The sequence below is a fragment of the Sciurus vulgaris genome (assembly GCF_902686455.1).
Source record: "Sciurus vulgaris genome assembly, chromosome: 6".
In the NCBI taxonomy this organism is placed as follows: domain Eukaryota; kingdom Metazoa; phylum Chordata; class Mammalia; order Rodentia; family Sciuridae; genus Sciurus; species Sciurus vulgaris.
Genome location: NC_136466.1, coordinates 89,154,244 through 89,181,556, shown reverse-complemented (window position 1 = coordinate 89,181,556; position 27,313 = coordinate 89,154,244). Strand labels below are relative to the sequence as shown.

General features: G+C 38.6%; 1 protein-coding gene and 1 long non-coding RNA gene across 2 annotated transcripts in view; both read left to right on the top strand.

Annotated features, from left to right (window-relative positions):
• The window catches only part of LOC306664793, a 368,649-nt gene that overhangs the window by 110,007 nt on the left and 231,329 nt on the right, over positions 1-27,313 (top strand). The gene's annotated exons all lie outside the window — the stretch shown is intronic.
• LOC306664016 (acidic mammalian chitinase-like) lies at positions 14,952-26,637 on the top strand (the record flags this gene model as incomplete). Its single annotated transcript, XM_079144704.1, has 11 exons — positions 14,952-14,976; positions 17,093-17,122; positions 17,647-17,848; positions 20,581-20,637; positions 21,391-21,556; positions 23,886-24,010; positions 24,189-24,312; positions 24,582-24,767; positions 25,249-25,368; positions 25,454-25,595; positions 26,327-26,637. 11 exons carry the CDS (start codon positions 14,952-14,954, stop codon positions 26,584-26,586), a joined length of 1,437 nt encoding a protein of 478 aa, XP_079000830.1. The 3' UTR covers positions 26,587-26,637.

Below are 27,313 nucleotides of genomic sequence, written 5' to 3'. Positions count from 1 at the left end.
AATTCCGTCTATTAGGTTTATTTCAATTTCATATTTCTTCATGATTTTGCCTCAGTAGGTTATGTGTCTTTAGGATTTTTTTTCATTTTATATAAATTATCTAATTTGTTGGTATACAATTGTTTCTTGTACCCTCTTATAACCCTTTTTATTTCTGGTAGTAATATTTTCTGGTAATAAATATTTTACTAATGACAGTAATATCCCCATTATTATTTTTATTATTTTTTATTTAGTTATTTGAGTCTCTTTTCTCCTTCTTCCCTCCCTCCTTCACCCCTCTCACCTAGGTGGATATTTATGCATTGTTTTTAATCTTTGGAAAGAATAAAATTTGGTTTCATCGATTTTTCTCTATTTTTTTTCTAATCTTTATTTCATTTATTCCTGCTTCAATTTTTATTATTTCTTTCCCTCTGCTGGCTTGGGGTTTAATTTTTTTCCCTATTTCCTTAAGTTGTAAATGTAGGTTGTTGACTTGAGATCTTTCTTATTTTTCATTGTGTTTACAGTCATAAAAATTTCTCCTTAATTCTGCTTCATGTTGTCTTATGTTTCTGTGTGTTGCATTTTTATTTTCATTCATCTTTAAGTATAATCTAATTCCTCTTCTGACTTCTTCTTTGATTCATTGGGGATTTTCAAAGTGTGTTGTTAATTTCCATGAATTAGTGAAAGTTTAGAGGTGAAATGATTGGGTTATGAGAGTTTTAACTTAATAGGTGGATTAATCCACTTGGATGGATTAACTGGGTGGTAACTTTAGGTACGTTGTGTCTTGCTAGAGAAGTGGTCCCTGGGGGTTGCCATTGGAGTACATATTTTGTCCATGTTGAGCAGAAGTCTCTCTCTGCTTCCTGGTGGCCATGTTCTGAGCCACTTTCTTCTACCACATTTTTCCATCATGATGTTCTGCCACACCTTGGGCAAGAAGCAGTGGAGTGGCCATCTATAGACTGAGAGCTCTAAAACTGTGAGATCTAAAACTTTCCTCCCCTAAAATTTTTCTTCTCAGGTCTTTTGATTACAGCAGGAAAAAACAAAAACAAAAACAAAAACCAAACAAAAACTCATTGCTGGAGATATTGAATGTTTTTTCATATATTTATTGACCATTTGTATTATTCTTTTGAGAAGTGTTTCTTAAGTTGTTTTGCTCATTTATTAATGGGGGTTTTTGGTGTTAAGTTTTTTGAGTTCTTTATATATCCTGGTTATTAATCTCCTCTCCGAGAAGCAGGTGGCAAAGATTTCCCATTCTGTAGGCCTTCTCTTCATGCTCTTAATTGTTTTCTTTGCTGTCAGAAGTTTTCAAAGGTTTAGAGGAGAAATGTTTGGGCTATGAAAGCCTTAACCCAATCAGTGAATTAATCCCCTGATAGGGATTAACTGAGTGGTAATTGAAGGTAGGTAGGGGGTCACTGGAGGAGGTGGGCATTGGGGGCATGGCATTGTGATATATATTTTGTATCTGGTGAGTGGAATCTCTCTCTGTTGCCTGATCATCTTGTGAACTACTTTACTTTGCCACACTCCTCCTCCATGGTGTTCTGCCTCACCTGGAGCCCTGAGGAATGGAGCCAGCTTTCTAAGACCTCTGAAACTGTGAGCCCCCAACTAAACTTTTTTTCCTCTACAATTGTTCTTGTCAGGGTTTTTAGTCCCAGCAGTGAAAAAGCTCACTAAAACAGCTCCATTAGATAAATCCACTTATCCTTTTTACATAAATAGCATGTGGTTAGTTTCCAACTTCTCCCCTATATTTCATTAAAAAAAAATATTTCTGTAAATGCATCCAGGCACACATTTGCAAGAGTTTCTCCAATGTTTATATCTAAGAGTAAAATTGCTGAATAAAAGCATATGAATATTAAAGTATATTATTTAATTTTTTTTCCCAAAGTAGCTTTATCAATTTATACTATAAGCAACAATATCCAAGAAATCCTACTATTTTAAATCTTGACAAAACTTAGTATCATCAGACTTCAAAATAAATCTCATCACGGCTGGTAGTTTTAATTTATATTTCTTAGATTACTAATGTGGCAGAGCATTATGTTAATTGATTTATTGCTGTGACAATGTGAATTTCTATTCTCCCTCCTAACCCCAGCTTATGTTGAGTCAGTATCCACATATCAGAAAGAACATTCAGCCTTTGGTTTTTTGGGATTGGCTTGTTTCACTTAGCATGATAGTATTAGTTCTATTCATTTACTGACAAATGCCAAAATTTAATTCTTCTTTATGGCTGAGTAATATTCAATTGTATGCATATGCCACATTTTCTTTATCCATTCATTTTTCAAAGGGCTCCTAGGTTGGTTCCATAACTTAGCTATCATGAATTCAGCTGCTATAAATTGATGTGGTCGTGCCATAGTAGTATGCTTATTTAAAATCCTTTGGATATATACTGAGGAGTGGATAGCTGGGTCAAGTGGTTGTTCCATAGAATGTTACTTTTAATTTTAAGTCTTTAGTCCACACAATTTATTTCTGTGTTTAGTGCTTGGGTTTATTTTAACTTCATTTTTCTTCTAGTTGTCCTAGTATCACTTGTGAAAAAAAAAAACATCTTTCCCATGCTGACATGAAATACCATTTGTCATAACTTAGATTCATCCTATGTAATGGTACTTGGTAGGTCAGAATCCGTCCCCCAACATACATAGCTTACTGAAACTCCAAGTAAGATGAACTCTAATTGATACTGAAACATATAATCAAAAATTCAAAAGTCAAAGACAAATAGAATCCTGAAAGCACCGAGCGAGAAGTGACTCATGACATACAAAGAATCATTAATAAATGCACAAGTAGAGTTTCCATCAGAAACTTTGGAGGCCAGAGACAATGGGCACCATATTAAAAGTGCTAAAAGAAAAAACAAAATAAAATACTATCAACCAAGAGTCATATATCTGGAAAAATTGTCCTTCAAAAGTGAGAGATAAATTAAGACATTCCCACATGAATAAAAAGTGAGGGGGTTTGTCGCCCGTGTTCCTGAATAAAGACTTCACTGCATCAACAAGTGAAAGGTATGGAAAACAGCTGTAAAGAGCAGAGTTTTTGTATGTTATTGAAGTTAAGCTGGTATAAATTCAAATTAGAGGGTTATAGTTTTAGGATAATAAATATAATTCCTGTGATAATCTTAAAGAAAACAGCTGAAGACCCACATCAAATGAAATTATAAAGGAATCAACCCACATTTCACTGCAAAAAATAAACAATAAAAAAGAAGACAGTGACAGGAAATGAGGTACAAAATTGCTAACATGAATATAGAAAACAAATAATAAACTGATAGCAGTGAGCACCTCTTCACAACTTCTTTGCATGTATAAGCATTAAAATCTCCAATCAAAAGACAGAAGTTAACAGAATGAGTAAAGCATGATCCAATTATATGCTGTCTACAAGAGACTCATCCTAAATTAAAAATACAAATAGATTGAAAGTGAAAGAATTGGTAAAAGATATTTCATGTAAGTAGTTGCTAAAAGAGAGCTGGGGTGGTTATACTAATTTCAGAAAAAAGAGGCTTTAAATTTTAAAAGATTGTAAGAGACAAGAACATTATTAATAGATTTGACACTGGGCATTGTGGCGCATGCCTGTAATCCCAGTGGCTCAGGAGGCTGAGGCAGGAGGATCCCAAATTCAAAGCCAGGCTGAGCAATTTAGCAAGGCTCTAAGCAACTTAGCAAAACTCCGTCTCTAAATAAAATATAAAAAGGACTGGGGATGTGGCTCAGTGATTGAGTGCTCCTGGGTTAAATCCCCAGTACAAAAAAAAAAAAAAAAAAAAAGAAAAAAAGAAAGAAAGAAAGGAAAAAGATACAATAAGAATAAAACAATTGTAAACTTTTACACATTGTTTCACATTAGAGATTTGGAGGAACACCTAATATCTAAACTATAACATGAGGAAATGCAAATCAAAACTAAATTCATTTTTTATCTCACTCCAGTCAGAATGGCGATTATTGAAAATACAAATAATATAAATGTTGGTGATGATGTGGGGGAAAAGGCACACTTATACATTGCTGGTGGGACTGCAAGTTATACAACAACTTTGAAAAGCAGTATAAAGATTCCTCAAAAAACTAGGAATGAGACCATCATATGACCCAGTTATCCCACTCCTTGCCATATATCCAAAAGATCTAAAACCACTATACTATGAGGATGCAGCCACACCAATGTTTATAGCAGCACAATTCACAATAGCCAAGCTATGGAACTAGCCTAGGTGCCTATCAGCAGACAAATGGAAAAGAAAACGTTGGACTATTAACACAATGGAATTTTACTCAGCCACCAAGAATGAAATGATAGAATTTGCTGGTAAAGGGACGGAACTGGAGAACATCATGCTAAGTGAAATAACCCAGACACAGAAAGTCAAAGGTTGAAGTTTCTCTCACATGCAGAAGCTAGACCAAAATAAGGAAAAAAGGAGAGAAAGAAGGGGTGGAATTCCATGAAAATAGAAAAAAGGTTAGTATAGTATAGGAAGGGGACTGAGAGGGAAGGAGTAAAGATGGGAAAGGGGAGGAAAGGTGGAATGAATCTGACCAAACTTTCCCTATATGAATATACCATAGTGAATTTTACCTTTATATATATCCATATGTATAATTTTTTAAAAACTGTAAATAAATAGAAGAAAGATGAGTAGTGGGGAGGAAACAAGAGGAGGGAAGAGGGGAAGGAAAGAGAAGTACTGGGAACTGAATTAGAGCCAATTATGTTCCAAATTTTTTATAATTATGTCAAAATGAATCCCCAGTATTATGTGTATCTATAATGAACTAAGAAAAAATTATCTTTGTGCTTTTAAAAAAACCTTAATGCTGAGCTTAAAATGTAAGAAACAAAAAAAATTTTTCATTTTACTTACATAATTTAAAAAATAATGAATATATTAAAACTAGTAAATTGATTATAATAAAGTAGTATAAAATAGATATCTATAATGTACTCACAAAAGCATAAAAATGAATGAATATATTATTTAGGGACATAAACAATAAAATTATAAACCAAACAAATAATACAAAATTCAGGATAGTGCTTACTTCAGGGGAATTGATCATCTAACTAGGAAAGTGCATGCAGACTAATAGTCAAGATAATATCTTTTCTACACTAGATGATGAAATGGTATTTTCATTTAAATGTTTTTCATTAAGGGTGCATCTAAACTCATGGGTATATATTTTTTTTAAAAACGCTTAAAGAGACTAGTAGCTTTTAAAATAAAGTTTAAAGAGATTAAAATTAATACTAGCTTATTGAAAAAATAATATGAAAGGATACACAGTGCTGACAAGTTTAAACCTTTGTTAGCTCTATAAATCTTCTGGTGGAAATTCTTTCCCAAGTCCAAGTGCTCAGATGGAAGGCGAGGGTGCCAGGGACTCTCCTGGCTCAAGTTTGAAGGGAACGCCTAAAGAGCTACTAAGAAGAAATGATATCTATTGGTCTTGTTATTTACTTTGAAGGATCTGAGGTGCCAAATTCAACAGAAAATACTTCGCTGAACAGAAGCCATAGCTAGAACTAATAGTGCCTTTAGGATAAAGCCAGGGCTACTGACCTTGTTTACTTTTGCACATGCTTGACTTCGATTTGACATAATTCTGACTTTTTGATCCATCATAATCTCCTAGCTTCCTCAGGAAAACGCCTCACCCAGGTCGACCTGGATCACATACTGACCTTCTCCACACCAAGAGACAATGCAGCACAAATATTTGGTTTCCACATTGGAGGCAGCTAGTCTTGGCACTGAATTCTTGCTCTGATGCTTAATAGCTATTTGATCAATTTTCTTAGCTGCAAAATTGGTGTGATAGGAATATTTCTCTTTATAGGCTAGATGAAATAATGGAGTAGAGCTTTCTGATGAAAACTTTTTGTTTTTTTAATTTACTCTTAATTCTTTGAAACATTCATTTTGTGATCAGTCCTGTTGAAAATGTGAATCTAAGTGTCCTGCCTTTCCCTCACTGAGGGTCTGGTGCTGCACAACCAGACTATTTCTGACAGGGTCTTCATAACTTGAAGTCACTCTAAAAATGGTCAATTTCCAAATACTTCTGCAAAAAGAAACTCATTTCAGTATCATCACCATTTCTGATTCATTTAACCTAGGCCCTGTCCCACTCCCTCGCCTGGGAAGGATTTGATTTCTTTCAAAATCAAGGGAGGTTCTGTATTCTCATCTTTGATTCAATGAACTTCCTTCATGTCGATTATTTTAATATTGTTAGAGTTGGTTGGTGGCACTTACAAAGTGCTAGAAGCACCAGGTACAACTTCTGTCACATAATAAGTGTTTATAGTATTGGTTGATATTATTTGTACAATAGACGACTTTCCTGACAACATTTTTACTAGACTTTCTCTCTTCCCGAGAATGGGAACTGTTATGGTTTGGTATCCCTGCAAAGCTTCTGTATTAATGCAGAAGGTAAAATGAGTAGATTATGAGAGCTGAAGCCTAAAGAGTCCATTCTTGTTTAAGTGGACTAACCTGTGGTAACTCTAGGTAGGTAGGACATGGCTGGAGGAGTTGAGACACTGGGGATGTTCCCTGGAAGGGTTCAACTTCCTGCAGACCCTCTCCTTTCTCTCTTTGCTTCTGTGACACCATGAGATGAGTAGCTTTCCCCCACTGCCTTCGAACATGATGCTCTGTCTCGCCTTAGGCCCACAGAAGTGAAACTGGTGGACATGGAATGAACCCCTGAAACCTTGAGCCCCCAAATCTTTCCTCCTCTAAGTTGTTCTTGTCAGGCATTTTGGTCACAGCAATGAAAAGCTAACTGCTAATGAGCACAGAAACAAAACACTCCAGACCTAACTATCATCAAAGAAATGGAAACAAGTTAGTTTTTGAATATAATAATGGATAAACCAGTCCAGAAACAAAAAACAAAAACAAAAACAAAAACCTCTGTGAAGGTACCAACATCCTGTGATGGACATCCATATGCCCGCCAACTAAACTTTAGGAGTTGTCACAAGATAGTACCACATGAGCTATAATGGGCAATGTGTGCTGGAGCACGTACAGAAATTAAAAAGAAGTAGAGATCATTCAAATACAAAGAGAGGATCTGATCTGCATTTGAAAGAATTGCTAAGATTGCAATAGGCAGGGAGGAAAGGGAGACAGTTCAGGCAAGAGGTGGAAAAACAGCTTGAGAAGAGGCATGCAAGTTTTTTTTTAAATTTATTTTTTTTTATTGTAAACAAATGGGATACATGTTGTTTCTCTGTTTGTACATGGCGCAAAGGCATACCATTTGTGTAATCATAAATTTACATAGGGTAATGTTGTTTGATTCATTCTGTTATTTTCCTCTCCCCCCAACCCCCCCACCCCTCTTTTCCCTCTATACAGTCCTTCCTTCCTTCATTCTTGCCGCCCTCCCTAACCCTAACTCTAACCCTAACACTAACCCATCCCTCCCCCATTATGTGTCATCATCATCCACTTATTAGAGATATCATTCGTCCTTTGGTTTTGTGAGATTGGCTTATCTCACTTAGCATGATATTCTCCAGTTTCATGCATTTGCCTGCAAATGCCATAATTTTATCATTCTTTATAGCTGAATAATATTCTATTATATATATATATATATATATACCACAGTTTCTTTATCCATTCATCAATTGAAGGACATCTAGGTTGGTTCCACAATCTGGCTATTGTGAATTGAGCAGCTATGAACATTGATGTGGCTGTATCTCTGTAGTATGCTGATTTTAAGTCCTTTGGGTATAGGCCAAGGAGAGGGATAGCTGGGTCAAATGGTGGTTCCATTCCATGTTTTCCAAGGAATCTCCACACTGCTTTCCAGAGTGGCTGCACTAATTTGCAACCCCACCAGCAATGTATGAGTGTACCTTTCTCCCCACATCCTCGCCAACACCTGTTGTTGCTTGTATTCTTGATAATTGCCATTCTAAATGGGGTGAGATGGAATCTTAGGGTGGTTTTGATTTGCATTTCTCTTATTACTAGAGATGTTGAACATTTTTCCATATGTTTGTTGATTGCTTGTAGATCTTCCTCTGTGAAGTGTCTATTCATTTCCTTAGCCCATTTGTCAATTGGATTATTTGTATTCTTGGTGTAGAGTTTTTTGAGTTCTTTATAGATTCTGGAGATTAGTGCTCTATCTGAAGTATGATTGGCAAAGATTTTCTCCCACTCTGTAGGCTCTTTCTTCGCATTGCTGATAGTTTCCTTTGCTGAGAGAAAGATTTTTAGTTTGAATCTATCCCAGTTATTGATTCTTCTTTTATTTCTTGTGCTATGGGAGTCCTGTTGAGGAAGTCTGATCCTAAGCAGACATGTTGAACATCTGGACCTACTTTTTCTTCTATAATCTGCAGGGTGTCTGGTATGATTCCGAGGTCCTTAATCCATTTTGAGTTTAGTTTCCTGCATGGTGAGAGATATGGGTTTAGTTTCATTCTATTGCATATGGATTTCCAATTCTCCCAGCACCATTTGTTGAAGAGGCTATCTTTTCTCCGTTGAATATTTTTGGCCCCATTATCTAGTATGAGAAAATTGTATTTATTTGGGTTTGTGTCCGTGTCCTCTATTCTGTACCATTGATCTACCTGTCTGTTTTGGTACCAATACCATGCCGTTTTTGTTACTATTGCTTTGTAGTGGAGTTGAAGATCTGGTATTGCAATACCCCCTGTTTCACTCTTCCTGCTAAGTTTTGCTTTAGCTGTTCTGGGTTTCTTATTCTTCCAGATGAATTTCATAATTGCTTGCTCTATTTCTGTGAGGTACGTTATTGGGATTTTAATTGGAATTGCATTGAATCTATATAGCACTTTAGGTAGTATGGCCATTTTGACAATATTAATTCTTCCTATCCAAGAACATGGAAGATCTTTCCATCTTCTAAGGTTTTCTTTAATTTCTTTCTTTAGTGTTCTGTAGTTCTCATTGTAGAGGGCTTTCACCTCTTTTGTGAGATTGATTCCCAAGTATTTTATTTTTTTCAAGGCTATTGTGAATGGGGTAGTTTTCCTAATTATTCTTTCCAAAGATTCATCACTTATGTATAAAAATGTATTAGATTTATGTGCATTGATCCTATATCCTGCTACTTTACTGAATTCACTTATGAGTTCCAAAAGTTTTCTGGTGGAATTTCCTGGTTCCTCTAAGTATATAATCATATCATCAGCAAATAGGGATAGTTTGAGTTCTTCTTTTCCTATTTGTATCCCTTTAATTTCTTTGGTCTGTCTAATTGCTCTGGCTAGAGTTTCAAGGACGATATTGAATAGAAGTGGTGAAAGAGGGCATCCCTGCCTTGTTCCAGTTTTTAGGGGGAATGCTTTCAGTTTTTCACCATGTAGAATGATATTAGCCATGGGCTTAGCACAGATGGCCTTTACAATGTTAAGGAATGTTCCCACTATCCCTATTTTTTCTAGTGTTTTGAGCATGAAGGGGTGTTGTATTTTATCAAATGCTTTTTCTGCATCTATTGAAATTATCATGTGATTTTTGACTTTAAGTCTATTGATATGGTGAATTACATGTATTCATTTCCTGATGTTGAACCAACCTTGCATCCCTGGGATGAAACCCACTTGATCATGGTGCACTATCTTTTTAACATGTTTTTGTATGCAATTTGCTAAAATTTTGTTGAGAATTTTTGCATTGATGTTCATTAAGGATATTGGTCTGAAATTTTCTTTCCTCGATGTGTCTCTGTCTTGTTTAGGTATCAGGGTGATATTGGCTTCATAGAATGAGTTTGGGAGGGTTCCCTCCTCTTCCATTTTATGGAATACTTTGAGAAGTATTGGAATGAGCTCTTCTTTAAAGGTTTTGTAGAACTCGGCTGAGAACCCATCTGGTCCTGGACTTTTCTTTGTTGGTAGGCTTTTGATGACTTCTTCTATTTCATTACTTGAAATTGATCTATTTAAATTGTGTTTGTCCTCCTCGTTCAGTTTAGGCAATTCATATGTCTCTAGAAACCTGTCAATGTCTTCGAAATTTTCTATTTTGTTGGAGTATAGATTTTCAAAATAGCTTCTAATTATGTTTTGTATTTCAATCGTGTCTGCTGTGATATTTACTTGTTCAGTACGAATTTTAGTGATTTGGTTTTCTCTCGTCTTCTCTTTGTTAGTGTGGCTAAAGGTTTATCAATTTTGTTTATTTTTTCAAGGAACCAACTATTTATTTTGTCAATTTTTTGTATTGTTTCTTTTGTTTCAATTTCGTTGATTTCAGCTCTGAGTTTAACTATTTCCTGTCTTCTACTACTTTTGGTGCTGGTCTGTTCTTCTTTTTCTAGGACTTTGAGCCACAGTGTTAGGTCGTTTATTTGTTGAGTTTTACTTCTTTTATTAAATGTGCTCCATGAAATAAATTTCCCTCTAAGTACTGATTTCATAGTGTCCCAGATTTTGATATGATGTTTCTTTGTTCTCATTTACCTCTAAGAATTTTTTAATATCCTTCCTAATATCTTCTGTTATCCATTCATCACATAAAAGCATATTGTTTAATCTCCAGGTGTTAGAGTAGTTTCTGTTTTTTACTCTTTCATTTATTTCTAACTTCAATCCATTATGATCTGATAGAATACAAGGTAGTGTCTCTATCTTCTTGTACTTGCTAACATTAGCTTTGTTGCATAATATAATGTCTATTTTAGAGAAGGATCCATGTGCTGTTGAGAAGAAAGTGTATTCACTCTTGGTTGGATGGTATACTCTATAAATGTCTGTTAAGTCTAAATTATTGATTGTGTTATTGAGATCTATGGTTTCTTTGTTCAATTTTTGTTTGGAAGATATGTCCAGTGGTGAGAGAGGTGTGTTAAAATCACCTAGTATTATTGTGTTATGGTCTATTTGGTTTCTGAAATTGAGAAGGATTTGTTTGACATACATGGATGAGCCACCGTTTGGGGCATAGATATTTATGATTGTTATATTTTGCTGCTTTATGCTTCCCTTAAGCAGTATGAAAGGTCCTTTTTTATCCCTTCTGACTAACTTTGGCTTGAAGTCCACATTATCGGAAATGAGGATGGATACTCCAGCTTTTTTGCTGAGTCCATGTGCATGGTATGTTTTTCTCCAACCTTTCACCTTTAGTCTATGGGTATCTTTTTCTATGAGGTGAGTCTCTTGCAGGCAACACATTGTTGGATCTTTCTTTTTAATCCAATCTGCCAGTCTATGTCTTTTGATTGATGAATTCAGGCCATTAACTTTCAGGGTTATTATTGAGATATGATTTGTATTCCCGGTCATTTGATTCATTTATTTTATTTTATTTTATTTTATTTATTTATTTATTTGACACGACTTGGTTCCTCCTTTATTTGACAATTCCTTTAGGATAATTCCTCCCTTGCTGATTTGTTTCTTTGCTTTTCATCTCTTCCTCATGAAATATTTTGCTGAGAATGTTCTGTAATGCTGGCTTTCTTTTTGTAAATTCTTTTAGCTTTTGTTTATCATGGGAGGATTTTATTTCATCGTCAAATTTGACGGTGAGTTTTGCTGGATATAAGATTCTTGGTTGGCATCCATTTTCTTTCAGGGCTTGAAAAATGTTGTTCCAGGCCCTTCTAGCTTTTAGGGTCTGGATTGAAAAATCTGCTGATATCCGTATTGGTTTCCCCGGAATGTAATTTGGTTTGTTTCTCTCACAGCCTTTAAAATTCTGTATTTATTTTGTATGTTAGGTATTTTCATTATAATGTGCCTTGGTGTGGATCTGTTGTAATTTTGTGTATTTGGAGTCCTATAAGCCTCTTGAACTTGATTTTTCATTTCATTCTTCAGATTTGGGAAATTTTCTGATATTATTTCATTGAATAGATTGTTCATTCCTTTGGTTTATTTCTCTAAGCCTTCCTCAATCCCAATAATTCTTAAATTTGGCCTTTTCATGATATCCCATAGTTCTTGTAGATTCTGTTCATGATTTCTTACCATGTTCTCTGTTTGTTCAACTTTGTTTTCAAGGTTAAATTGTTTGTCTTCAATGTCTGAGGTTCTGTCTTCCAGGTGTTCTATCCTACTGGATATGCTTTCTATGGAGTTCTTAATTTGGTTTATTGTTTCCTTCATGTCAAGGATTTCTGTTTGTTTTTTTTTCAATATCTCTAATTGTTTATGGAAATGGTCTTTTGCTTCCTGTATTTGCTCTTTTAACTGTCGATTGGTGCAATCATTCAATGCCTGCATTTGCTCTTTCATCTCATCATTCAGTGCCTGCATTTGCTCTTTCATCTCATCGTTTGCTTCTCTGATCATTTTAATTATGTACATTCTGAACTCCTTTTCTGTCATTTCTTCTGCCATGCTGTCATTGGGTTTTATTGATGTAACATCTAGATTAGTTTGCAGCATTTTCTTCCCTTGTTTTCTCATATTGTTCAGGTATCAGTGGACCGCTGAGATATTGCAGATTTCCTCTACTGACTTATAATGACCTTGAAGATTTCTAGTATATCCCCTCTTAGTCTTCAGTAGGCTGAAGTCTTGGAGGAAGTTGATAGTGTGGTGCTCCACAAGGAAGCTGCTCTCTATGTGTGGTGGCCTTCAGGTAGGGTATATTCCCTGCTAGTAGGCAGAGGTGCCTCCACTTGTTGACCAATGGTCATCCAAAGGGGAACTTGGCTGCGGGCTGAGGCAAGGCCTGTTTGGGCCTGTGTCTCTGGTTTTACTGTCCTTGTGGGAAAACCTCACCGTGCAGGGAAGACTCACCCAATGGGGAGTTCTCGCTAGTCAGTTCCCTTCCTAGAGGTTCCCCTCAATCTACAACTACCGCCTGGGCTGGGCTGCCTTCCTCTGCAAAGTTCCCAGGGGCCCAGACCTACCTCCAGGGCCTGGGAGCCTCACCCTTCACAGACGAGTCTCCTTAGGCTGCCTCTCCTCAGAGAATCTGCCCGCAGTCCTGGAACCTTCACTCCACCCCTAAGTGTGTCTCTGTGCGGCTCTTCCACCCAGAAGCCTCCTAGATCCTGGGACCCTGCTCTGCACCTAATCGCCTGGCTATGTGTCTCCTCCTCTCAGCAGCCACCTGGAGCCCCCTACCGTCCCTCCAAGAGCCAGTGACCCGCCGCATGCCTCTTCCTCCGGACAGCCGCCCGGTGTTTCGGTGCTGTCACTAGGAGTCCAAGCAACTCACTGCATGCCTCCTCCTCCTGCCAATGTCTGTAGCCCTGGGCAGTCACTCCGAGTCCAAGTGACCTGCCCTGTTCCTCCTTCTCCTCTGGGCAGCCCCCCAGGTATTCAGGAGCGGTCGCTCTGAGTTGCTGTGAGTCCAAGCAACCCGCTACACGCCTCCTCCAGGCAGCCGCCTGGAGCTCTGGTGCGGCTGCTCGAGACCAAGCGACCCACGCTCCTCCTCCAGGCAGCCCCCCACTGTTCAGGAGGGGTCGCTTTGAGTCCAAACAACTCACCACTCGCCTCCTCCTCTGAGCAGCCGCCTGGAGCTCTGATGCAGTCACTCCGAGTCCAAGTGACCCACTGCGCTCCTCCTCCTCCTCCTCCTCCTCTGGGTTGGTCCCCGGTGTTCAGAAGCATTCCAAACAGCTCGCTGCACAGCTCCTCCTCTGGCAACTGCCTGTAGCTCTGGTGCAGTTGCTCCGAGTCCAAGCAGCCGCGCTCCTCCTCCTCCTCCTCCGGGCAGGCCCCGGTGTTCAGGAGTGGTCGCTCTGAGTTCAAACAGCTGTCCTCGTCGCTCCTCGTCTGGGCAGCTGCCCAGAGCCCCAGTGATTGCTCCGAGTCCAAGCACTGTGCCAAGTGGCCTCCTCTACGATGCTCCCAGATGTCCGAGTTCACTGCTTCAGTGGGGGGAGGGGTGTCTCGTTGGGCATCTCTACTTCACAAAGTTCCCTGCGATCCAGGACTACTGCCCCATCCAGGACGCCTCCCCAACAGGAGAGACTCACCCAGTGGCTTTGAGTTGGTCCCAAGTCTCTCAATATCTCCTCTTTTGAATCCTGAGTCCTGGAGCAACATGAAATGCAGCCACCCTCTAGTCCGCCATCTTGAAAACCCCGGAATGCAAGTTTTGAGGACAATAAACAGACCACTGAAGCTGAAATGGAAATTAACTGTAGAATAATGATAATGGATGATGTTAGGAAAGGGCACATTGGCATTAATTTTAACAAGTTAATTCTAAAAATTGTCAATTTTCAAACACCTCTGCAAAAAGAAACTCATTTCAGTAACATCACCATCTCTATCCATCAGCAGCATAAAATGGAATTCTTTTAGCATGTCCTGGATGTAATTTGAATGTATGGAACACTAGAGGGTTCTTGGTGGACTGAGAGGGAACATTTCAGGAATGAAACATTTTTTGACAAAATTATCATATAATCATAATTTGAAGTCATTCCAAAATAAAATGTTCAGAAAGTAGCACCTGCAAAGGGCAAGTATCTTAGGCACTGATTATACAAATTCCCAATGACTAATTCCTTGAAGAAGAAAGGTTGAGAATGAACTAATAACTTCTAAGGGTTTTATTATTTACTTTCCAATAAGGATGTGCTTTGATATTAGTCACAAAATGTACTCAAAATAAAACCTAATCAAAGAATCAAAATAGATGCTTGTCAGCTGTGAGAACTGCCAAAAAAGCTATTAGGTCAGTGATTTCTATAGTTATGGTCTCTACCTCCCTGATAGGAGATGTGGCACTTTTTTTTCCTTCTTGGACAGAGAAGATGGTGCTGCTGGCAGGAGGTCCAGTGGTGTCCTAGCGGAGTAGACTTGTTGACATAAAGATTAGCTAAATAACACATCCTGGTTTAAAGCTTTCCATTTACTATTCAGAGACCCAGGTAGTATAAAAAAGCAAATTCAGGCTCTTCTGGTTCAGTACCAACAGCATGGCAAACCTTATTCTCCTCACAGGTGAGTTGCAATGAGAAGTGGAGCCTTAATCTTACATGATTTCTTTTTCTCTTAGGAGCTGACAACCATGAGGCAGTCTTTATGTGGCACATCTATGCTTTTCCATTTTTGATCATTTCAAATTTTCAAGAGAATTCTGATGTATAGACATGTCTGCTTCTTGTTCTCCTACCTTACTGTCATGGGTAATGGAACAGGCACGGTCCTAAAAGAAAGTCTCACTTTCTTCCAGGGATTATCCATAATTTTCATCTTTGGCTGAATTCTGTTTCTCCTCTCATCTTCATGTACCATCTAATTTTAATTGGCAGTATGTTAATTGATATGCTCACATCTGGAAACTGGCTTTTTCAGGGGAGAAAATCAGTAGGAAATGAGAATATAGCTATGTAAGTCATCTTTGTTCTATTGTTTTCAGTTATTTCTATTTTTTACTCTACAGATTAGCTAAGTAACACAACTCCTACTGAGTTGATGATGTACATTAAAATGTTGCTCTTAGAATTTCAATCATTATAAGAAGTTGATTAATAGTTGTTCAGAGCCAAGTCATATCCATTTTTTTTTTTTTTTTTTTTGTACCAGGGATTGAACTTAGGGGCACTTAACCACTGAGCCATAACCCCAGCCTTTTTTTTTTTTTTTTCATTTAGAGACAGGGTCTTGGTAAGTTATTTAGTGTCTCACCAAGTTGCTGAAGTTGACTTTGAACTCAAGATCCTCCTGCCTCAGCCTCCCTAGCAGCTGGAATTATAGGCATGCTCCACTGCACCTGGCCAGGCAGAATTTATTAGTTCTCTAATGCTGTGATTTACAAACTTTACAAAGGCGCAGGGCCTTTTCCAAATGAAACCTCAAGTTCTTCTCTCATTCTTGCTGAGTTGTTAAAAAAAAAAAAAATCCTAAGACCCTATAGACACTCAATTCCCTACTTTAAAGGATGCCTTATGGGCAGGGCTACCCAGATCCCATCTCAGGAAGATGAGGTATGGATGTGCAGTCATTAAGGAGAGTGAGTGTAGGGTCAATGTCAAACAGTGCACCTTTCATAGTAGCCATACTTCGCTATTGTGAATAATGCCACAAAGAATATGATAATGCTAATATCTCTTCAATAATACTAATTTCTGACACAGAGGGTGGAAAAAAGGAACCATGGCCACTTTGATTAAGTTAAAGAAATGTAAATTAAAACAACTTAAAAATTTCATCTTACTCCAATTAGAATGGCTATTATCAAGAATACAAACAATAATAGATGTTGATATGGATGTGAGGAAAAAGGCACACTTTTATGTTGCTGGTGGAGTTGCAAATTGGTACAGCCACTCTGGAAAGCAGTGTGGAGAGTCCTTAGAAAATTTGGAATGGACCCAATTTTTGACCAGTTATCCCACTCCTCAGTTTCTACCCAAAGGACTTAAAATTAGTATATGACAGCAATGCAGCCACATCAATGTTTATAGCAACTCAATTCACAATAGCTAGATTGTGGAACCAACCTGGATGCCCTTCAACAGATGAATGGATAAAGAAACTATGGTATGTATACACAATGGAATATTACTCAGTCATCAGAAGAATAATATTATGGCATTTGCTGATAAATGGATGGAATTGGAGATATCATGCTAAGTGAAATAAGCCAATCCCAAAAAGTCAAAGTTCAAATGTTTTCCCTGATAAGTGAATGATGATACATAATGGGAGTAGGGGTTGGGGGGTGAGAGAAGAATGGAGAAACTTTACGTAGAGGGAAATGAGAGGGAGGGGGTTATGAAAAATGGTGGAATGAGACAGACATCATTACCCTATGTACATGTATGATTACACGAATAGTATGAATCTACATCATGCACAATCATAGAAATGAAAAGATGTACCCCATTTGTGTACAATGAATCAAAATGCAGTCTGTAAAAATAAAAAATAATAAAAAAAAGTTATGAAAGAGTAGGTCTGAGGATAGTCTTCGAAAAGACTATCCTCTGGTATAACCATCTAGTTACACTACCATGGCAAAATAGATCCGAGGCCTCGGGATTAGATTCCACAGGATACAGATAACAGGTTCAGAATAAATGTTTTTATTTTTATTTTTTTCCTTTTTCTGTAGGACTGGCCCTTCTGCTCAATGTTCAGCTGGGTAAGTCATTGACTCTGTTATATTATTGATAAAATCTTTTCCTACCAAAAATCTCAAATCCCCATGAATCATTCGTAATACAATTGTCTGTTTAAATATTATGTTTTTGAAAAAAAAATGTCAAGATAAATCATACTAAGGAAACAGATGGGTTTGCTTTATGCAGATTGTACTGTTCTGGGTTGGCTGTCACTGCTGTGCTGGTCAGCATGACCACCTGAGAGCTCTAAACTGGCATTCACTGGGCTTCATAGGACTACTATGTGTTTTTTTTGTAGAAGGTTTCTAAGCTAATCCAAAATCTCAAAATGAGTCTGTCATAGTTAAAAATAGCCAACGGCAGTCAGTAACTCATTCCTGAGTTGGCATCTTTGGATTCATCTGCAAATGTCATTCAACCCAATCATGGCCATTCAGAGATTAGGCAGTCACAGCACAGGGAGGGAAACACAGGGGCCAAAACTCACACCACACTTCAGCAACACCTAAACCAGGCCATTGCCCTTCCTCTCTGCAACCCACAGGTTCCAGTTACCAGCTGACATGCTATTTCTCCAACTGGGCCCAGTACCGCCCAGGTCTGGGGAGCTTCAAGCCTGATAATATCGACCCCTGCCTGTGTACTCACCTTATCTATGCCTTTGCTGGGATACAGAACAACAGGATCACCACCATCGAATGGAATGATGTCACTCTCTACCAAGCTTTCAATGGCCTGAAAAATAAGTAAGAGAAGGAGGTTTGTCTACTTCAGTGAGCCAATAGTTAACAGATATCAGTGTTCCTTAAATGTAATTCAGAATCAGTGAGCTTGAGGTAGATCAAGACAATACATATTGTTTTCCTTTTTAATTGACAAAATTGTGTGCTTTTATTGTGCATAACACAATGCTTTGAAATATGTGTACACTGCAGAAAGGCTCAACTGAGCTAATTAACATATGCATTATCTCACATACTTACCTTGTGTTAAGAACATTTAAAATCTACTGTCTTGGTGATTTTCAAAACACTGCATGCTGTTATTAACCATATTAACCATAGTCCCCATGCTGTACAATGGTGTTTTCTTGAATGACTTCTCCTGTCTGTCTGAGATTTTCTATGCTTTGACCAACATCTCCACAAACTCCCCACCCTCACCTGGCCCCTGGTAACCACCATTCTACTTTCTACTTTTTCAAGTTGAAGGTTTTTTTCTATTCTACTTATAAGTGAAATTTTGTGCTATTTGTCTCTCCATGCCTGGCTCATATACTTAATTTAACATCCTCTATTTCATGTTGTTGCAGATGATAGATTCATCCTTTTTTATGTCTGAATAGCATTTCATTGTGTATATATTATGAATTTTTGTTTATCCACTAATCCATTGATGGACAATTAGGTTGATCCCACATCTTGGCTATTGTGAATAATGCCACAATAAATATGGTAGTGCCAATATCTCTTCAAGATATTGATTTCATGTCCTTTGGATACAAACCCAGCAATGGGATTGCTGGATCATATGGTAGTTCTATATGTAACTTTTTAAAGAACTTGTTTTGTTTTGTTTTTGTTTTTTTATTTAAACAAATGGGATACACTGGTTATCTTTCATTTTTTGATAATGGCCATTATAGGAGGAGTGAGGTGATGGCTCCTTGAAGTTTTCATTTGCTTTTTTCTGATAAGTAGCAATGTCAAGTGTTTTTCTACATACATATCCATTAACCATTGTCTTCTTTTGAGAAATGTCTGTTCTGGTTTTTTAATCAAGTTATTCATTTTCTTCTTACTGAAATGTTTGAGTTCCTTCTACATTTGAAGTATTAACCCCTTATAAGAGGTTTGGTTTGCAAATATTTCCTCCCATTCCATAGGTTGTCTCTCCATTCTATTACTTTTCACTCTATTGGTTATTTCCTTTGTTATGCAGAAACTTTAGCTTCATTCAAATTCATTTGTTAATATTTGCATTTTCTGCCTGTGCTTTTGAAGTTATATTGAAAAAAAAAAAATTGTCCAAACCACGGTCACAAAGCTTTCCCCCATGTTTTCTTTTAGCATTTTTGTAGTTTCAGGTCTTAAATCTTTAAGCCACTTTGTGTAGATGTTTGTATATCGTGTGAGATTGGAATCCAATTTTACTCTTCTGTTTGTGAATAGGACTCTACTTCCAGCAAACCCTTCCTAGATGATGCTGATGCTTCTGGTTGAAGAGACACACATTAAGTAGCAAGAATTTAGATAAAAATAATTCCTTGCCTGTTCTAGTATCTATTCAAAAAATATCAGTTCTATTTCTTACCCCTACTGTGTATGTGTGTGTGTGTCCCAGCAAATTGAAAATCATCTTGTCTTCTTGCATCAGGGAGCAGGGAGCCAGCCAGGTAAGGAGAATTACTGAAATTTAGACATCATTAAGCACAAGAATGAGAAGGACATCCTATATTTTCAGAATTTGTGTAAAGTCCTATTATCTTGTAATTAACAGTTCCATTCAATTTAGTCATATCTGAGATGAGGAAGACTTTAGAAGATTGCTGCCATCAGCGATAGCACTACCACGAATGCAAATACCATAATTTCATTAAGTTATGATCCATAATAGAAATAAACTCCTTTAGAATGTTGTTTCTGCAGTGTGGCCCATTGATTACTTCCATCAGTATTACATGCATCACTTGATAAAAATGCCAGTCCCTACCTCATTGCAACTGAAGTAAAATCCCTGGGAAAGGAATAATAAATCTGGAATTTTAATGTTGTCCTCCTCAACTCTTGCACTTGTTTTTCATGTAAACTTATGTTTGAGAACCACTATTCCAGAAAATGTGTGTCATTACAGCCTATGAATTTGTATTAATTGTCATAGAGGCTGAGGAAATAATTATGCTCGAGTGGCATTTATCATTTTATCTGATGAAATAGAATATGAGCTTTGAGGTACATACCTGACACATATTGCTGATACATTCTTAAAAACAAAAATGTTCAATTAGGCACAGTGGCACATAACTATAATCTCAGCTTCTCAGGAGGATGAGGCAGGGAGTATCATTAATTCAAAGCCAGCCTGGGCAACTCAGCAAGGCAGACCATGTCAAAATAAAATGAAAAATGGGTTGGGATCTAGCTCATTGACAGAGCACTTGCCTAGCATGTGTAAGGCCCTAGGTTCACTTCTCAGTACCAGGTACACACACACACACACACACACACACACACACACACACACACACACATAACTTCCATAATTTAGAGTTCCTTTAGAGACTCTGAGCACATTTATGATAACAACATGAAGAATTTTGTTGGAAAATTGTTCTATACAGTAATCATATCATATCAAGGCAGAACTAAAGAATATGAGCAGGACCAATGCTAAAAACAACAATGTTATTTTAAAGGGAGGCACTTGTGGATTTTGAATTTTCTCTTTCTTTTAATGTTTTTTATCTTTTGCTTTAAAGGAACAGCCAGTTGAAAACTCTCTTGGCCGTTGGAGGTTGGAACTTTGGAAGTTCCCTGTAAGTCCTCTATGGAGACCCTATTGTTCATTTGTTATTGAAACAAGTTAACCCACTGTGATCTCTGTCCCTTTAGACTTCAGAATCTAAGGCAGGGTATGAAGGGTGTAAACTGAACAAATAGCATGCTAACTCAATAACTTGCTACACCAAACTTCAATATTAAGTAGAACATACTTAATTCCATACATTTAACTTTGACAGGATATTCTAGGATCCCAACCATAGGTTTAGTTACCTGCATCCATAACCATCACTCCTTAAAGTGTTTCAAGAGTATTTCAAGAGTAGTCCTGAGGAAAATCTTGTATCCCTTCTATTTATCTTTTGGGAGAAGAAAAGAGAAATGTCATGCACATAAGCAAGAAGACTCCTTTAAGGACACATGAATTTGGGGAACTATTTAGAGATGTCATGCACATAAGCAAGAAGACTCCTTTAAGGACACATGAATTTGGGGAACTATTTAGAGACAGAACACAGTGACTTGAGTGACCCAGGTATTTAAAGCAACAAGGGCAATTTGAGAGAAGGATCAGAATGGGAGTATAGCAGAATAAAGGGGATACTGAGACACCACAGCTTGGAAGAGCAGTGGTGACAGAAGACGGCCAGGAGAAAACGAGGAGTATGTTTTCACCTGAGATAGAGGTCCTGGTGAAGGGCTGAGGCAGAAATGGAGGGATCCACTGTTTATATTCCAATTTGTTGAGACCATGAGGCCATATCCTTCTCTTTTGGGGTCTCCCTCAGTTTCACTACCATGGTTTCCACTTCTGAGAACCGCCAGACTTTCATTGACTCGGTCATCACGTTCCTGCGGCAGCATGGGTTTGATGGGTTGGACTTGGACTGGGAGTATCCCGGGTCTCGTGGAAGCCCCCCTCAAGACAAGCATCTCTTCACCGTCCTGGTGCAGGTGAGGATGGAAGAAACAGTCTTTAGCCCTAGATCATTTAAATCTTTTCTTTCCAAGGAGAATTGAATAGCTTCATAAAAAGCTAAAACTTAAATTAGAATTATAGGATCTTGGCCTTGCAAAGATTCTGAGATACCATACTTGCATATGTCAACAAACATTTAATAACAATAACTGTGTGTGTGCTATGTGCCAGACATTACTCTAATCATGTTTTAAGAATCATAATTCATTTCATCATCATCTGTACTCTACAATATAGGTACTATAACCATGATAATATTTATTTTACTGATGAGCAAGTAAGGTATAGATAGGTTGTAAGTAAATTGCTCAGGATCACACAACTACTGTCATAAGCACCCACAGTGTCAGTCTGCAACTGTTAGAACTGTTACTACACAGTGCCAGTTTTAACTGTTACAGCAGACTAGACTGCCTTTTATTACTGAGCACAAACATGCTTTTGACCAGATACTGGTTTAGACTTCAAGATAAAAATGAGAAACAATCCTTGGTTTTAAAGAACACAGAATCTGAGGTGGAAGACTTAAATCTAACCAACAATTACAGTAATTTTGAAAATGCCATGATAAAGGTCCACAGAGTACAAAAAATAATATTGAGGGAAGCTGCCTAAGTCTGCTCTGGAGCAAAAATCAGGAAGTGCTTCCTAGATGAAGTGATGCTTAATTTAAACAAACAAAACTGGTATTAGCCAACTAAGTGAGGACAGGACAGGACAGAAGTGAAGACATACAGACTCATGTGAGTGAATGGTAAGTGCTGAATTGAGAGGTTGCACAGTTGCCCAGAGTCCGATCATATGGGCACTTTATGTTAAAATAAGGAATTCATAGTTTACCTTCAAGGAAATGAGGTAACTTTGAAGGATTTTAAGTAGTAGAGAAATATGATAAAATGAGTTTAGAAAAGACTGCTTTGGCTTAATCCTGGAGGATATATTGGAAGGAGGTGAGGAGACAGGGACAGGCTTAGGCACCTATTAAGGTAAACCAAGCAGGAGATGAGGAATGCCCAACAGTGGCTAGAACATCAAGGGAAGAAGGCTGTATTCTGGGGGTATAAAGATGAGGAAATGAACAATAATTAGGGATCAATGACAAGTATAACAGAGAGAACTCCCAGTTTTCTGACTTTGAGAACTGTTTTGATTGTGGTGCTATCTATTATCTAAAATGGCAAATACAGGGAGAAGCTTAGGTCTGGAGTAAGGACAGTGACTGATTAATTTAGCTTTGAACAGGAGTGCAAGGTATCTGGAATGCCCAGTAGGCATTGGATAAATACCTATCTGGAGTGCAGGGCAAAGACATGATATGCTGTGCCAAAGCCATCAGCAAGGGTGGATGATCACCACAGAAAATGAATGGAATGATTAAAAGTCAGGGACTAAGGATGCTTTGGAGATTTACTCTCAGAGACAGACTTTTAACTCCATACACCTGATTGTCAGCCATCCTTTGAAGAGTTTCAATGTTAAGTAGCTCATTACATAAAAGTCAGTTTACTTATTTATTGAACAGGTCTGATGATCAGAGCTAGCATCTCTTTTCTTAGCTGAAATGTGCCTCCAGTGATACAGTATAACTTCCAGTGTTGAGTCTTTAGTTCAAAACCACTGAAGCAATAGAGGATAAAACATCACATTTTGCTGCACATGGGTCCAATATTTGAAGACAGCAATGAAGTCCTGCCTCCAGTTCCTCTTCTTCCATTTAAATGTCCTGGTTCCTTCAGCCAATACCCATGTGACAATTTTCTGAGAAACTCCTTTGGAACACGTTTTGGCACACTGCAACTACTTGAACTGACCACAGAACTCCAAATTAGAGTCAGACACAAAACAGGTGAATAAGCCTCTAGCACTAAATGAGGTCACTCAAGTGGCAGTTACCACCTTCCCCAATTCAGCACTTCATTTGATGGGGTGTCAGTTTTATTAGTTCACCTACAGAACAAACGGAAGCAAATCTCTACTCTGCTAGAAGCTGGATGCAGGTTACTACAGTGTCGTGATACAACTGGAGCTCCAACTGGTGGCCTAAAACCCAGATTCTGGTCGTGAACTGGCTACTAACTTGCTGTGGGACTTGGATAAATTGTCTAATGCTATGCATATTAGATAGCTATAAAGTTGATTAATACCATCAAATCTATCAACCTTGATCAGGGATGCTGATAGAATAAGACAAAATATGTGAAATAGTTTAGAAAAAGAAAAAAGCGTTCGCAAATATACATTGATTGTTATTTACGCAGTGAAAATCACCTCATATGTGACCTCCTATACCTTATTATTCTGTAGGAAATTCGTGAAGCATTTGAGAAAGAGGCCAAGCAGACCAATAAGCCCAGGCTGTTGATCACTGCTGCAGTAGCAGGTGGCATCTCCACAATTGAATCTGGCTATGAGATTCCTCAACTGTCTCAGTAAGTGATGCACCTCATCTCAAACTCCTATAGGTTTCCCTGAGGCAGAGTACACTTGTCCTTTGTCTATCTTGTTATTGAGGAACTTTGTTTAGGAGGCTTCAGAGAGGTGTCTGTTGTGTGTACAGGTGTGGGAAATGGCCGTTGGAGAGTATTTAAGTTATTTACCCCTCCTCAGGTACCTGGATTACATCCATGTCATGACCTATGACCTCCATGGCTCCTGGGAGGCCTACACTGGAGAGAACAGCCCCCTCTACAAATACCCAACTGACACTGGCAGCAATGCCTTTCTCAATGTGGTAAGTCCCTGAACAGATGCAAATGCAGATCAGAGGTGAATAGAAATCACATGGAGATTCAGGCACAAAATAAGCATGAATTCTGTAAATGTCTCACTTAGACAAAGTCCTCATGATACAGATCATATCTCAACTACATTTCATTAAAATGTTTTGGAAAAAAACAATAATCCATCAGTCATTAACATCATGTAATTTTATACACTAACATAACTCAGACTTGGATCATCAGCTGATTGGGGCCTGTAGCTAACCCAGTGCCATTGCAGGATTACATCATGAAGTACTGGAAGGACAATGGGGCCTCACCTGAAAAGCTCATCGTTGGATTCCCAACTTATGGACACAACTTCCTTCTGAGCAATCCTTCCAACAATGGAATCGGTGCCCCTACCTCTGGTGCTGGCCCTGCTGGGCCCTACACCAGGGAGGCTGGGTTCTGGGCCTATTATGAGGTGGGTAGTTTGGTCTACACAGTTCTCTGTGAATTTGAGTCACTGTGCTGAACTGTAGTAGCCGTAGTGCTATAATCTGTGGAAATTGTGAATGTTCTTTCTGTTACTACTCACCTGCTCTGAGCAGTCTTACTCCAAATTCTTAAAGCATTTTAATAGAATACTTATTAACTTAATCCACTTAATAATAAATATCTCTTCAAGCAATAAACTAAATGTCATTTACACTAGCATACAAAGGAATAAAATAAATGCACCTTTCATTTTACTTTCTATTCCTCAAATCAAGCACATTGAATTTGTGCTTGATAGGTATAACACATGAATATCTGAAAAATAACTTGATTTTCCTTATCATAAATAGGTAATTGAGGAAAACCCAATTAGAGACAAGAAAGGAAACAAAAATCAAAGACATAAGTGTACAGTTTTCCCCCATGGAATAATATTTACAGTGTTTGAATCTCTTTAATTATTTAAGATCTGCACCTTCCTGAACAATGGAGCCACTCAGGCATGGGATGACCCTCAAGAGGTACCCTATGCCTATCAGGGCAATAACTGGGTTGGCTATGACAACATCAAGAGCTTCGATGTCAAGGTAAGGTCAGCCCTCAGATGTGCTAAGACACAGCATGGAGCCCCAGGAAACTGAAGGACTCCTATTGTCCTCTATCCTCACACAGGCTCAGTGGCTTAAGCAGAACAACTTTGGAGGTGCCATGGTCTGGGCCATTGACCTGGATGACTTCACTGGCACTTTCTGCAACCAGGGCAAGTTCCCCCTGATCTCTACCCTGAAGAAAGTCCTGGGCCTGCAGAGTGACAGTAAGTGACAGCGGGGTGTGTCTGGGGTATATGAATTGTCCTCCCTAACTCAAAGGGCAGATCTGACATCTGCCCACCCTGAGTGCCCAGGGAGACTTCCATTTCATTATACTGTTCTTGGCACAGTAAGAGACAGGTATAGTCCTTCCCCTAGCCCTGAACTTCCACATCAGGAATTTCATTCTCATATGGAAAACCAGGCCTACCTGGGTTGTTTTTTTGCACCACGAAGACTTAAAGGTTCGTGAGAGCCCACGGAATTTATACTGATCTTCAGTGTAAAAATCTACCTGTCTAGAATCCTTTATTCAAAGTCTGTCAGCCCACCTGGAGAGATCCAGGAAGAAATCCTCACTACTGCTCTCATGTCTCTAATCTGTCATTCAGGGGACATATCAGCTTTCTAAGTTGTTATCAGGTTTTCTCTTAGAGCTTATTTATTCACCACTTGTGCCTACATCCTTATATAGACTAAGTGCACAATAGGTACTTTTTTAATGCCTTTGATGTGGTAAGGGATGAGACACTTGTTTCTATGGCAATTCAGGCTGACTTGACATGACAGCTTTTCTTAATTCCTAAGTAGGGGGTTCCCTTCAGATCTTTAAGTGGGGAGCTGCAAAGCGAATTGGAGCCCATCTCCAGAACACGTGCCCATGGTTTTCACCTCTGGACAAGGCCCGGAGCCTCTCTCAGGCTTATTGGTCTGATCTGTATGCTGTCTGTTTTAGGTTGCACAGCCTCTGCACCCAGTGAGCCAGACACTCCTCCTGGTGGCGGCAGTGCAGGCGGGAGCTCTGGTGGCAGCTCCGGTGGCAGCTCCGGTGGCTCCGGGAGCAGCGGATTCTGTGCAAGCAAAGCCGATGGCCTTTACCCAGTGGCCGATAACAGAAATGCCTTCTGGCACTGCGTGAATGGAGTCACCTACCAGAATAACTGCCAGGCAGGGCTTGTCTTTGACACCAGCTGTACGTGCTGTAATTGGGCATGAACCTGATCTATGTCTCCATTCCCCAGGGTTCTGGCAATCTCCTTTGCTTCTCAAAGGATAGCTTGCTTCTCCCTAAAGTTCTGTAATAAAACCAGCAGTCAAAATGAGTGTCCTTGGTTTAAAATGATTTGGGTGGAAAACTTTTCTAAGTGTGAAAATGTCAGCTGTGCGTGGGGTGAATTGGTTGAGGAGAGTGTGTGAGCAAGTGGTGGTAGAATCAACAGCACCACAGTCTTCCGTCCGCCTGTGTCCATCTGCCAGAGACTGCAGGAAGGTAATTTGAGTGTTTGGTGCAGGGGTGGGCGAGGGTTTGAAGAAGCTAGGTCCATAGCTTGGTGGCCATTCCCAGGAAGGAGCCAGAGTGATTCTTGGGCATAGGCAGAAGAATCTGGCATAGGCAGGGCCTAGGCAGAGCTGCTTGGCTCCCCAGGACCAGGAGGCCAGACCATTCTCTTCACTTCTGCAGAAGACCCAAAGTTGATCTGAGCAAGAAGACTAAAGCACAGCCACAGAGAAAAGCCAAGATGCAAGATGGAGCTCAAATGCCTCCTGATGGCTTTTGACTCTTGATTCTAGGTCCTTCCTGAGGCCCAGATGTCTTTCTGTTTTTGGATTCCATAAAACCTCTCTGAGTAGATAATAAATTCCTATTTACTGTTTAAGATGGCTCTAGTTTGCTTCTTTTATTTGCAAATGAAAGAATTCTAACTTCTGTAACAAGAATATA